General features: G+C 39.7%; 1 protein-coding gene across 1 annotated transcript in view; it reads right to left on the bottom strand.

Annotated features, from left to right (window-relative positions):
* Window positions 1-14,411, bottom strand: part of LOC105009135 (sister chromatid cohesion protein PDS5 homolog B) — a 67,657-nt gene that overhangs the window by 44,590 nt on the left and 8,656 nt on the right. Inside the window, 4 exon segments of the mRNA XM_034296808.1 lie at window positions 762-859; window positions 945-1,031; window positions 1,241-1,450; window positions 13,661-13,787. Coding sequence (XP_034152699.1) covers window positions 762-859; window positions 945-1,031; window positions 1,241-1,450; window positions 13,661-13,768 — 503 coding nt within the window. The 5' untranslated portion in view covers window positions 13,769-13,787.

Raw genomic sequence — 14,411 nt, 5'->3', positions numbered from 1 at the left:
ATTGAAAATGCTACTTTTGATTGTGTAAATGCAAAAATCTCTTTAGATTAGTCTACAGATATTCAGTAGGATTGAGGTATGTCATAACAGACCTCAATCTGTGGACTGACCTAAAGATGACTGTGCCCAGGAGATCCCACAAAATGTCACAACTTAACTGAGCTTGAACTATTCCAAAGATCAGTGTGACACAATGGCCAAATCTTGGTGTTGATAGAGATGTATGATAGGTTTACAGAGAGCTCCTGGCCATGTCCAAAATCTAATCCAATTCCATAAGTAGCGCAGTACTTTTGACCAGGGCCCAAAGGGATGTAATGCAATTTAAGATGCACAGTAGATCATGAATCACAGTAATGTGAAATCATGCCAAGTGTGAAGACAGTTAACCATGAGGTCTACTGAATGACTCAGTAATACACAATGATTCATGATGCCCAATAGACCTCATTAATTCCAAACGCCAGTAGAGCACAGCTACAGAGTCTGCTTAAATATCTTGGTCACCAGCAATATATTCATGCAGCCTCACAACAAACTGAAGCATTGTCCTCCTGAGACTAACAAACCTTTCACTATTATCGACACACAATTGTTTGTTCTCAAGCAACTGAACTTAACTGAGGCAAATTGTGAACAGACCAGCCTGAATGTGACTTATTGCGACTAGCGTCTTGAGTCTTCTACATGTCTCGTAAAATGTAGCATAAAGTAAACAAGCCTATAGAGTCATTCCAGTGTTATGCAGTGCAAGTACTTACTTGATGACCTGGAACAGGGTCTGGTAAAGTTGAGTGAAGATATCATTACTGTCCTCCAACTCAAAGCAGATGTTTTATGATTTCACCCAGGCTATATTCTGACAATTCAAAGACAACACAGTCAAAACCCTTAATGACAATCTTGTGGAAAACTTTCCCAAAATAGTCTTAATGAAAGCTTACCTCCAGTAAGTAAAAGTATCTGTTAAATTGTGCACTTTTGGTGTCCTCCAGTCCTTTCAACTGACGAGTAATGAACATAAATATATCCTGAAATTAAAGACATACTTAGTTCAACACACTTACCAAGCCAAGAATACAAGAAAACAGTGTATAGTGTTCGTGAAACATGCAGTTCAGGTCAGTCTTCCTGACATTAAGTATTTCTGATGAAATATTAACAATCTCCCCAGATACTCTGTCATCATCGTTGTGAAGATTATAGTAGTGATACTGGTAGAGCTAGATTAGGGCCTTACTTTGGGTTTATCTGGGGATGTGTAGGGTGCATCGGGGGCATAGATCCTGAAGATGTCAGCCAGGCAACAGGCCACAAGTAGGCGCACATCCTTGTCTGGATGCTTTAGGAAGAAGTCGGAGGCCAAGTGGAGAGCCAGGTAAAGGTACAGCTCCTTCTCCTCCTCACTGTCCTGATCCATGTCCATGTCCATGAACGTCTTCACCACCATCTGGTCAGACGGGGACACAAACAGACATGAGAATGGGTGATTGATTAGTTGTTTAAATACAGATCAGGTGGCCAATCAGTAACAGAAAGGCGAGAGGGGTTGACTACTAGCAATGAGCTAACAAACTACCAAATCGCTTTCCTGTTTAGAAGAGTAGACCATATAAAGTATTTTATATGCATCTATGTCCATATGTTATATTTGGCAATACCAGTGAATTTGAGGAAAAAAAACTGAAAAAAGACCAGGGATTTGGAAACAACCTCCAAGCACCTACATTCAACTAGATCCCATTTAGGTAAATGGCACAAATCTGTTATGATTTAGTTTAACAACATTTAATCTGCAATTAAGCAGAAACCTATTCACCCAATCCCAAAAATGATTAATAACTAAGTCATATTAATAACAAGAAACCAGGCAAGCCTATTTCAGCCGGCCGGCAATAGAAAGTGTTGCCGTCGCAAGATTCGAACCGGGGTCGCCCACGTGAAAAGCTGTGTCATTAACCACTACACCACAGAGTTGTACATTTACTGATTGTCAGTATAGCCCCTTGTCTCTATCCTGAACAAATCCTCTTTTGGCATTAGCCGTTTTAATAGTTAGTTGGCCATTCGTGAATTACTTTGATACAGTTAAACTGACTAAAGTTTACCTCCACCACAAATAGCGTCTATGTATGGCGTTTGCCACTGGCCGTTTTAACAGCGTATTAGCCAGTAAAGTTATTGGTATCTACTAACTTAAGAATTGAGCAAGTGCTAGCAAGTCTATTTAATTTCACGGCATAAGAACGTATTTGTTTCTTTCATGGAAAACAACATACTTCTTTATTTCATTCGTGAATTACATTTATACAATAACTATCAATAAAGACGGCGATAACAAACAAAAGAAGCAGTCTTTAACCACTACACTACAGCATAACATGTTTCAGCAGTTGCTAGACTCCATTGAGGATTGTGTTAAACTGACTAATGTTTCATATTACATTTACCTCCACCATAGCATCTATGAACTGTATTGCTTTTGCCAGTAATAGGCTTACTAGTATCTACTAACGTCCTAGGAATAATCAAGAATTAAGCAATTGCTAACGAGACTGAAGATGAACTTTTCCATGCCAGAAACAGTCGCAATATAACCGTATACAGTTTCAGTTAAGGCTTACTATAACGTAACTACTGTATGTTAAGCCAGCAAATGTGTTTGTCTATCCTGACCCAAAACTAATGCACGGATGCGTACTTCGAAAATCCACCAGAAACATTTGAAATATAACCATAAACTGTTTTATTTCAGGCTTACTGTAATGTAGAAACCAGTGAAATTTTCATCTACATGGAATAATTCATAATGCATACTTCACGTCACCTGCGAGGAGATACGAACTTGGGGCCTATAGCTCACAAATCCGCTTCTCTTACCACTACGTTATTTAACAAGGGGTAGTAAGTCAGTCAGTGACTCACTCAGTAAGAGATGTTCGCTGTTCTTGCCCGGCACCGCTTACATGGTCCGGCAAAAACAACAAGAAGCCAGGCAAGTCTAGTTCAGCCTAATAAAAAGCATTGATCGTTGGTGCCCTCCCGAGATTTTAACCCAGATCACTCACAGGAAAAGTTTGTGACTTCAACCACTACGCCACCAAGCTATAGTGTCGGTATAGCCTCTTGACATTATATTATATTCACTCATTAACATCACGCCAAGCTAGAATATTTTGTTAGACACCATTAACTAGTGTTAAACTAAGTAACATTTGCTATTAAGTTTAACTCCACCACAAATTGCATCTATGACCTTTATGGCTTTTGCCACTGGCCGTTTTAACAGTTTATTAGCCATTAGTAAATGACATGGATACAATAACTACTGTATTCAAATAGGCGACGATAACAGACTTTTTCATCAAGTGAAATGACGAGAGAATCATGTAACCAGTGAAGTGCTTGTCTTTCCTGAACAAATCCTGAGACATAATCATAATCTATTATCCACCAGAAAGAAAGCAATATAGTAAACAGTTTAATTTTAGGCTTCCCATAACGTATCTACTCAAGGCTGTTGCCAGCTAGGTTGTTGTCAATCCTGAACAAATCCACTTTTGGGACTGGCCGTTTTAACAGCTAATTAGCCATTTGTGAATGACATACAGTGGATATAAAAAGTCTACACACCCCTGTTAAAATGAGATGTAAAAGAATGAGACAGATAAATCATGTCAGAACTTTTTCCACCTTTAATGTGACCTATAACGTGAACAATTCAATAGAAAAACAAATAAATCTTTGAGGGGGAAAACATTTAAATAAAAAACCCACACCCTTAAACTAATACTTTGTTGAAGCACATTTAGATTTTATTACAGCACTCCGTCTTTTTGGGTAAGAGTCTATTAGCATGGAATATCTTGATGTGGCAGTATTTGCACACTCCTCTTGGCAAAAGTGCTCCAAATCTGTACGATGTCGAGGACGATCTCTGTACGATCTCCTGTGCACAGCCCTCTTCAGATCACGCCACAGATGTTTAATTGGCTTCAGGTCTGGGCTCTGGCTGGGCCATTCCAAAACTTTAATCTTCTTCTGGTGAAGCAATGCTATTGTGGATTTGGATGTGTGCTTTGGGTTGTTGTCGTGCTGAAAGGTGAACTTCCTCTTAATCTTCAGCTTTTAACGGACGCCTGAAGATTTAGTGCCAAAATTTCCTGGTATTTGGAACGGTTCATAATTCCCACCACCCTGACTAAGGCTGGAGAAAATCAGCCCCAAAGCATGATGCTGCCACCATCATGCTTCACTGTGGGTATGGTTTTCTTTGGGTGATGTGCAGTTTTATTTTTGCGCCAAACATACCTTTTGGAAATATGAAAAAAAAACGTTTCCTCAGACCATAACCCATTTTCCCATGGGTGTGTAGACTTTTTATATCCACTGTAGATACAGTATCTATCAATCAGTGGGGATTTCTTTAAGACTGCAAGGGAAGCTCGGCATCCCCTATAATGTCCAAAAAGATAATGGTCAAATATGTACTATTGTGTAAACATTTTATTGATAAAAAATGCGTTAAAACATGTTCATCTCTAAAACTAGTTAGTTCAGAATCAGCTACAGGTCGGCTGACTCGATTTTCTTCTCATACAATCCCGCAGCGTCACAGTGCATTTCCCTGTTGAAGCCCAGCGTCCATTGACTTCAATGGGGCTGCTTAGAACAGTTTTTTTCAGTGCTCTGAAAGTAGACGGTGATTGGATAAATGCTGCGATTATGTCCCGCCCACGGACGCTCAGCGTCTCTGGGGGTGAATGAGGAGTGGGCTGGCCCGGACTCCGGGCTTCCGCGTGATGATTGGAGGACCTGAAGATCTGTCAAACTGCATCTCCTTTTGACTGACAGCGGTCTGTACTATAAGAAGTCACTGAAGCTATTTCGCGCTCAGTCCCATTGCGGATTTCTCAAATGTATTCGAAAGACAAACTGCTGCAATATTTCTTGATATTTGTTTGGCGAAATTGCTAGCCGATTTGCATCATACATTTCACACAATTATAGGCTACACCACAATCCTTGTTTCAGTTTTACAAAGTTAAATGTAATTTTTTTTAGATACCGTAATTTCCGGACTATAAGCCGCAACATTTTTCCCACGCTTTGAACCTCGCGACTTATACAATGACGCAGCTAATATGGATTTTTCCCGCTTTCAATTTTTTTTTTTTAATACACATTCTGTGACATACTCAGTTTTTTGGCGGCATGAAGCTTTTATTAGACCAATGAAATTGCCAAACGGGTTAAACAACTTTTTTGTTTACTGTTTATATTAAATTGAGCGCGCTCAAACTTCCCAGGTATGGTAGTCATTTTGTCACCCTCATCATGGCAAAGACACGGAGAAATGCATATGATGCAGCTTTCAAGTTGAAGGTGATTGATTTGGCTGTTGGAAAAGGAACTAGAGCTGCTGCACGGGAGCTTGGTCTTAATGAGTCGATGAGAAAACTTTGGAAACAGCAGCGTGAAGAATTGACTCAGTGCAAAAAGACAACTAAAGCTTTCAGAGGGAAGAAAAGCAGATGGTCCGAACTAGAAAATGAGCTCGAAGACTGGGTCAACACTCAGAGAGCAGACGGCCGAGGTGTTTCAACTGTGCAGATCCGACTGAAAGCCAAAACAATCGCCACTGCAATGAAGTTTGAGGATTTTAGAGGTGGACCATCATGGTGTCTCAGATTTATGAGACGTAGAGACCTGTCAATCAGGGTATGGACGAGTCTGTGTCAGCAGCTCCCTCCTGACTACGAGGAAAAAGTTTCAAACTTCGCAAATTCACTAATGCAAAGATAGCGGAGCATTCCATTGAGCCGCACAACATCATAAATATGGATGAGGTTCCTCTGATGTTTGACCAGCCTCTCACTCGGACTGTCAACAGGAAAGGCGAATCATCCATCACGCTGAAAACAACTAGGCATGAAAAAACACACTTCACCTGTGTTCTGAGCTGCACGGCATCAGGAGAAAAGCTTCCACCGATGGTGATTTTTAAACGCACCACAATGCCAAAAGAAAAATTCCCGAGAGGAATTGTTGTGAAAGTCAACAAGAAAGGATGGAAGCGACCGGGAGGATTCTTTCACAGGAACAAGGCATTGCTCGTTTTGGACAGCATGAGGGCCCACATAAGAGATTTGGTGAAAGAAGCCATCAAGAGGACAAACTCAATTCCAGCTGTGATTCCTGGGGGCACAACAAAGTATTTGCAGCCACTCGACATCAGTGTAAATCGTGCATTTAAGGTGGCGCTCCGTGTTCAGTGGGAGGCTTGGATGAGTATATGAGTATATCAAGTATTCATAGTCATAGGTTTGAAGATGAAATTATTTCAAATATTACATGCAGCATTAGAAATCATATTTGTTTTAAATATTAAACTTTAATTACTTACTTTAAAGTGCTTTAGCAAATCCTGGGCCATGGAATGACCAATGAAGTGTGATCCCAGGTACCGGGAATGCACCGTCATTCCAGAACCGAACATGTATGTCCAGCTGTTTCTTCTCGCTTGTGTGATTTAAGCTTTCATCAAACATGAGAACATAAGGCCCAGGTACCTTGGAGACGAGGTCTTTTTTTATATACTCTGCCAAGCCAAACCGGGTGATGTATGAGGTCTTATCTTTCCCGCAGGTAAAAGTTTTGGCTATGTCAGTGTCTGGGAACATTGCTCTGAAAAGTTCGGCAATTTCTTCATTCCCGTTGTAGGATTGGTGTTTAGTCACAGTATTCAACACCCACAGGACCTCCGCTTTTAGTGTTGTGGAATCTGAGCATTAACAATTACAATATGAATGTACATTTCATTGGAAGTGCATGTGCCTAGATAATGAGAACAACAGAAACCTCTCTGTTTATCTCTCTGTAGGAATGTTTACGATGGTCATATGGCATGGGGGTTGACTTCTAAAGACATGGTCTTAGTTAGAAACGCCCTTAATGTATAGGCTAGCTGGTAACCAACATTACAGTGAGAAGATAATGGAACATTCACCGTATGACATCTGTGCTGCAATTTTCCAATAAACGTGAACGAACTTCTCCCTCGATTTCTACATCGGTTCTACATTATTTGACCACTATACGAAACCGCCGATTTCTAACACTTTGGTGCTGTGAGCCGTATGGTTGGAGATTTAGATTTTACCAAAAAAAAAATGTTTTTTGTTGTCCTGAGAAGAAGCTGGCTGCGCGCACCCGCAACGGAGCCGGTCTTTGTTCCTGTTTCTTGCGAACAGATGAATGGTTGGTGAGTCTGAAATCCACACCATTTAACGAACAAATCGAGTATTTCAAGAGCACAGTTAGTGATAGGAGACCTAGTTACTCCCTGACTAGGCCACGAATTGCAATCGTGTACAATATCTCTAGGGGTGGATAAATTGGAGAGAAGACCTAGTTACTCCCTGACTGGGCCACGAATTACATTGTGTAACGTGCAAAAATCTCTAGGGGTGGATAAATTGGAGATTAACGCTAAACTGTATTTCGTTGATAATGCGAATTGCTTTAGGCGATTATACAGTGACTTGTACAAGTAAAATATAAGGCCATCCAGTTGTACAAATACGACGGGAAGAGGAGTGCAGCATCAGTCATGACGCGTCCATTTTTAAATAGAATGGCGCGAATAGGATACCATCAAGAACGAAAAGGATCATTAACAAAGATGCCTGGACTCGAAATGGACAGAAAGAAAAATAACGTTTTCCGGCTAAACAAGATGTATTCCGAGGAAGTTGAATATAGAAAGATGGAGCGTGTGGTACAGACGAAGAGAGAAGACAGAGGAAAGTTAAGATGGCCGAGAATGGACAACAGTCGAAAGGCGGTAAAGGAGCCAATCGAAATGGACGAAGATTCATTCTGTTTGACCACCTGGCTGACCGACAGTAGTCTCAAGATGGAGTCTCTCTTATGGGACCCTGGAATCATGGACGATACTAGAAACTGACGTGAGCTTTCATAATCATTCAATCAGAGTTCTTAAATGTTCATTTTCTAAAATGTATTGTACCTAACCATTAATTGAAGCTGGAACTTATCAAGGAAACCTGATCACCTTCCTCGGTAATAGCCAAGCTTATTTAATTAAATATTACATGTATTTTGAGAAGCACTTGAATGTTATATAGCATGTTTTAATAGGCATTCGAAATAGCATGTCTTGTTCTGTCATGCTTGAACATGTTTTAATAGGTATTCAAGAAATAATCTGTTTTGTTGTGCTTTGTCATATGTACGTATGTAATTTTGAGTCAAGCGTATTTATTGCGTTGATGATAATGTTTAAAACCGTAAGGCCTCAGGGGGGGTCTCACGACAATGTAGGTAGGCCTTAATCAAGGCCCACCACATGGTACTTGTCTGTTGCTTGCTGAGCTGTTCACTAGCACAAGTGAGTACGTCTGAAACCTAGTGATGAATTAGAATTTGGTACCATGATTTTCTAATCTGGTAAAATAGTATTGTGGTTGTCTTACAAAAGGTTAAGGTATTGTGTTTTCGCTCTAATTATATATTGTATAAGTGATATAATGAAGAATCCACATGGTTATAGTCTAACATTAAGGAGCCGCTGTGTCCCATGAGGACTGAATTTGAATCCAAAATAGTCATAGCCTTAAAAAAAGGGGTAATACAGTTAAAGCGAGTTTACTCCACACAAAATTAAATGACCTATTTTTTAAATGCTGAATTGAGTTTGGTTAAATAATATAGTTTATCTTATTTGTATTTACCAATGATAACTGGGATAATGCTTGTTTTTAAAACCAACGCCTGATACTCGTTAATGGAGTTCAAATTCTAAAATGGTAAATTGACTAATGAACAAATAGGGTATTGATGTAACAGTGTTTAAGGCCTACATTGAGTTTCCTTTGGATTACTTATTGTACCTTGATTTTAGTGATGTCATACATCTGTTTTCTGTCTGGATTGCCATTCTTAAGAGTTAATTTCCACCCTAATGTTGAGTTGTTGTATAGATAATGATAAGCACATTTTTACAAACTGCGAAAATATTAGATTGGTTGGACACTAAATCAAAATCTCCAGTTAACAAAGGATGTCGGCTAAATTGATAGGATAGTCTGAGGACCATAAACAAACATTTGGCCTTTTTAATGGATTACCATAAATGGGTGGAGCTCAGAGTAGCAACCTTTCCCATTACATCAGAGTAGCCTATTACTAAGGGTTAAATTTGAGTGTTTGGTCTGGTCTCATCTATGGTAATTTTATCAACAAACGCATATATAGTTTTGGGATAAACAAACATTAAGTGAAAGCTAAATATATTTTCCTCTCATTAGCTTTAATGTTGAAATGTATGATTTTGAAACCAACTGAAGTGTGGGTAGAGACCTAAAGTCATCCCCCATTGTTGATGATAGAACAAAGATAAAGCATTAAAGTTGTGATTTAGGGTTTGGCTGACCGCCCTTATTTGGTCAAAAAATGTATCTAACTTTGCGAATTCCCAAAAATTTAGGAGGTTACTCAAGACACTTTGTGTTTTTCATGAGGTAGTTTGGCCTTTGCCTGTAAAAATTCTAAAGTTGTATGCTGTAGCTATGCTAATACAATTGCCCTGGTGGTTGCAACAGGTAAACCACTGCACATGGGCTGGAGTTTTTCACTCCTACAATTTAGTTGCACAGCTTATCCCCTGGGGGCCAAACAATTTAGTTAGGCATGTGGCAAGAAACTACAGGATATTATAAATGCTTAATAGCCAATTTCACAGACCTGTGTGATGGTACTGTGGTAATGTCAAATTTGAGAGCTGTTTAGCTATGATGTAAAATTTGTTAATGGGTTATATGGTTTATAATTCCTTCGCACAAGTGACCGTGTTGCACATTGATGTCTTTGTTGGTGTTAGTGAATATTAATGTTTTTAACTTGTTCACTTTGTTTTGATGAATATACAACTCCTTATCAAATGGATTATAGATCCATCCCTACTACCAATTCTCTATTTTTCATGTCTGTCCTGAAAAGATGGCCAGTGCAGGTTCAGGATGGCGCCTCCTGTGGCTGTATTTGTCATTGTTCTGCATTCATACATGGTGTCACTTTCCATTGACTTAATGAAGTGAAGGCAGGGGGGATGTATGATATGATAATTGATTATGATTGGAAAGAGTTGAGTTTAAGGCTCAAGGCAAATCAAATTTGTATTTATAAGTAGTTTTGTAAAAAATTTAGTTTTTCCTGTTTGCATAGTTATAACAGAGCATTGGCATGTGTTATGTTTTCCATTTTCCATTTACAGGATGTTTTTAATTGGTTTATTTGGAGATTGTTTTGTTTGAGGTAAGGTCTAACATTCTAATGGTTAAATAGAATAGATCTAACCATTTCTGATTTGGCTAAGCAAAGTCATGTCTGACAATATTATTCCACTGCTGGTTGCTATTGGGCAATAATATAGCACAAGGAGTCAAACAACAACCAAGCCAGTTCTGGATGGAAAAGGAACTTTGACATAGACTTATGGAAACTTGTCTGAATAGGGTGTATGCTTCACTCTGAAGATGGAACTTCTGAGATCCACAAGTTTCAGGACTGATCTATTGTCTTCATTGTTGGGAGTTGACGGAACCATACCCAGTGGATGAAAGTCTGATGGACTGTTGAACCACACTAATCTTTGTTTTGTAGTTATACTTTCAACAGATCAGGACATCACAAACCCTTTTCTGATGATACATCACGTCACTGACTGGACACAGACAACTGAGTGTGGTCAGATCACTTGGCTTCACACTCCATTTCTAGATGAATCATCGACAGCGAGATGAGAGGAGAATCCACCTGAGTCCTGAAGGACTACACAAACTACAGGTCAGAGTACCACAGGCCAGTTGACTGGAAAGGTCACAGGGTCCCAACACAGTGGAAGACACTGTTGTGGTGTTAATCTTGATTAAGTGAAGTGTTGGAAACTCACTTATCCATTATACACCTACACTGACTTGTTAGGACAACCAGGCAATTTGCTGGGTCCACATCACACTGACTGCAATAACTGATTTTGGAACTTTCATCACTGATGCAAGACAAAGAAACTGAAGACAAGAACTGAAGGACACTTGATTGAAAATTCACTTATTTCCTTACAATCTAAGATTTTCCTAAATAACTGATATGGTGAATTTCATATGTATGAAGGTTTGTTTCTCGCAAGACAGGTGGGAAACTGTACGATGACAATCCCAGTATTGGACTTCGGCGTATTTGTGATGATGCTTAATGATCTACATTATGATGGCTATCATGGTTTGTTTGGACAGTGAATTGTTCCCTATTATAGATGGTCCCTGACAAAGGTAGATGTTTTCCCAATTTTAAGGTAGAAATCTGTCACAGGTACAACAGGATATGCATAAGTCTTTTGTATGATTTTGTCGCATGGATCATGATACGGACAAAGGGGGTTTTGATTGTTCAATGGACTTTGGGGGAAATGTTTTAATCATGATGTCATGTTGAGTCTGATTTTCTGCTGAACACCGTTAACACTGATAATAACCTGTTGATGTCATAATGTTTCTTGACCTTTATAATCTTAGCTGGGGACGGGATTGATGACTGTCATACATTGAGTTAGGTGTCGGAGTGGGGTGTGTCAATTGTCTTGTTCAAATTCATTTTCATTTGAGGACAAATAAGACCTGGTTGGTCGGATACTCCTTTTGTTCTTTCATTTTAGTCATTTGTTACATATGCGTATGGGCCTTTTCTTTTCATTAGGAATTGAATTGTAATGTTTTATCAAACATGTAATGTTTTTCTTTAAATGTTTGATAGGGGGGACTGTGGAATCTGAGCATTAACAATTACAATATGAATGTACATTTCATTGGAAGTGCATGTGCCTAGATAATGAGAACAACAGAAACCTCTCTGTTTCTCTCTGTAGGAATGTTTACGATGGTCATATGGCATGGGGGTTGACTTCTAAAGACATGGTCTTAGTCAGAAACGCCCTTAATGTATAGGCTAGCTGGTAACCAACATTACAGTGATGGAACGTTCACCGTATGACATCTGTGCTGCAATTGTCCAATAAACTTGAACGAACTTCTCCCTCGATTTGATACGGGTTCTACATTATTTGACCACTATACGAAACCGCCGATTTCTAACAGTGTGGATGTTGATCCGAAACCACTGTGTGTAGCACTGGATGCGACAGAAACTGAATCCTGCACCGTACTTGGACCGGGTAACGTTAGTGACGACGGAGCCGAACAAAACTGACGGATCGCCTGCACCCGCTGCAGGCCGTTAACAGCAACGATATGCTTTTCCGATTTAGCATGCGACTTCAAGACTTTTATGACTAAACTAGACAGCTCCAACGCCTTCTTACACAGAGTGCAATAGACTTGATAACGATTGTTTGCGACGGGCTTGAGCCAACTACTAAACGCTATGTCTTCGAGCCATAGATCGTTAAAGGTACATTTTCCCATTGTGATAGCAAGGATGATTTCAGTTAAACTAAGCAGTGACTCGGTATGATACAGTATGTTCGGAGTTCGTGCAGGTTTCTTTTGACAAGTCTGTTTGCTGCACTGCCGCATGGACCTTGTAGTTCTTGGACGCTGTGATACCAGTTAGATTCCTCAGACAAAACAGGTGAAACCAATGAATGCCATTGCCGGCGCCAGCGCATTGTGATGGAAGAACAAATGAATGGATGAGCATATAAATTTAAGACGTGGCTAAATGTAATTTATGACCTTTTATGGAAAATCCGGACGTTTTTATGACCTAAAATTCTTATTGTTACATTTAAGACGTTTTATGACTTTTTATGACCCCGCGGAAACCCTGCCGAGTGTCACTACAAATGAAGACCATCAGAGGTTTATAATGTAGGCCGAAAATGAGCTTCCCCTCTTTGAAAGACCAGCAGCCGCCACTGCTATCAATATAGGTGACGATAACTAGTGATGGCCATTCGAGGTTTCATTAGTGTGATTTTAGCAGCAGGATATTATGCTGGCAGCACTCACATTTTCTTTATCACAATAAAAGCCATAATTGAAAAGTATAAAACAAAATGTACGGACAAGATTGTTAACTATATTAACTTATATTGTTCAATGATGGCTTTTATGTTGAAAAAGAAAATCTGAGTTAGCACTGCTAGCATAATATCCTGCTGCTAGAAGAACGGTAATGAGGCCTCGAATGGCCATCACTAACAATAACTGACTTTTTTGTCAGGTGAAAAGATAAGAGAATCGTGAAGCCTGTGAAGTGTTTGTCTATCCTGAACAAATCCTGATATCCCCCAGAACCAATTTATTTTAGGCTTCCTATTACGTAGCTACATAAAGTTGTAGCCAGCAAAATTGTTTCTGTCTGAACCTCAAGCATAATGCGTTTGGACTGTTACAGGAAGCGAACGCAAAACCTGTTGTTCTGGAGCCCTACGCTATTTAACAAGGGGTAGTCAGTCACTCAGTCAGGGATGGACTCAGTAAGAGACATTCACTCTTCTAGGCTGGCTCCACTTACGCGGTCCGGCAAAAAAAAATTGTACTCAGAAATTATGACTCAATTGTTTGACTAATGAGGTGCCTTGTTCCTTGTGTGTGTTCGCCAAGCTTTCTCCACTCACCTTGAGCCTGCGGACCATTTCATCCTTAGAGATTCTGTCAGAGATTTCTTTCACCCCAGGCGGACAAGTGATCTTGTCATCTGTGGTCCGACCTTTTGAGTGAGCCATGCTCTCCTCTGGCTTTTAGCTAGCACAGAACCATACAAAACAAGTAAGTGGATGAGTATTCAATGTAAAACTGGCAAAAAGTGCATCTATCACTTGATACAAATAACATGTACAGGCCTAGTGTCTGTTTTAGCAATTAATATACAGCCAGTAATATATGGCCAAAAGTATGTAGAAACCCCAACTAATTACTGAGTTCAGGTGTTTCAGTCACATCCATTGCTCACAGCTTCATAAAATCCATCACATTGCCATGAAATCTCCATATATAAACATTTGCAGTAGCTCACTGACTTTAATTGTGGCACTGCCATAGGAGGCCACTTTTGCCACAAGTCAGTTTGTAAATTTCTTCCCTATTAGATCTGCCCCGGTCAACTGAAAGTGCAATTACAATTATGTGGAAGCATCTAGGAGCAAAAACAGCCCAGCCACCCAAACTCACAGAGTGGGGCAGAGTGCTGAATCACATAGTGAATAAACATTTCCTATCATCTGGTGCATCACTCAAGACAAGAGAGTTCCAAACTGCCACTGGAAGCAACATTAGCACACAAACTGTACATTGGGAGCTTCACGAGAAGGGCCGAGGGGTAGGGCTGCACGATTTGGATAAAATATTGAATTGCAATTTCTTTGACAA

The sequence above is a fragment of the Esox lucius genome, chromosome 1 (genome assembly GCF_011004845.1).
Source record: "Esox lucius isolate fEsoLuc1 chromosome 1, fEsoLuc1.pri, whole genome shotgun sequence".
Classification (NCBI taxonomy): domain Eukaryota; kingdom Metazoa; phylum Chordata; class Actinopteri; order Esociformes; family Esocidae; genus Esox; species Esox lucius.
This window is presented reverse-complemented; position numbering and strand designations above follow the sequence as displayed.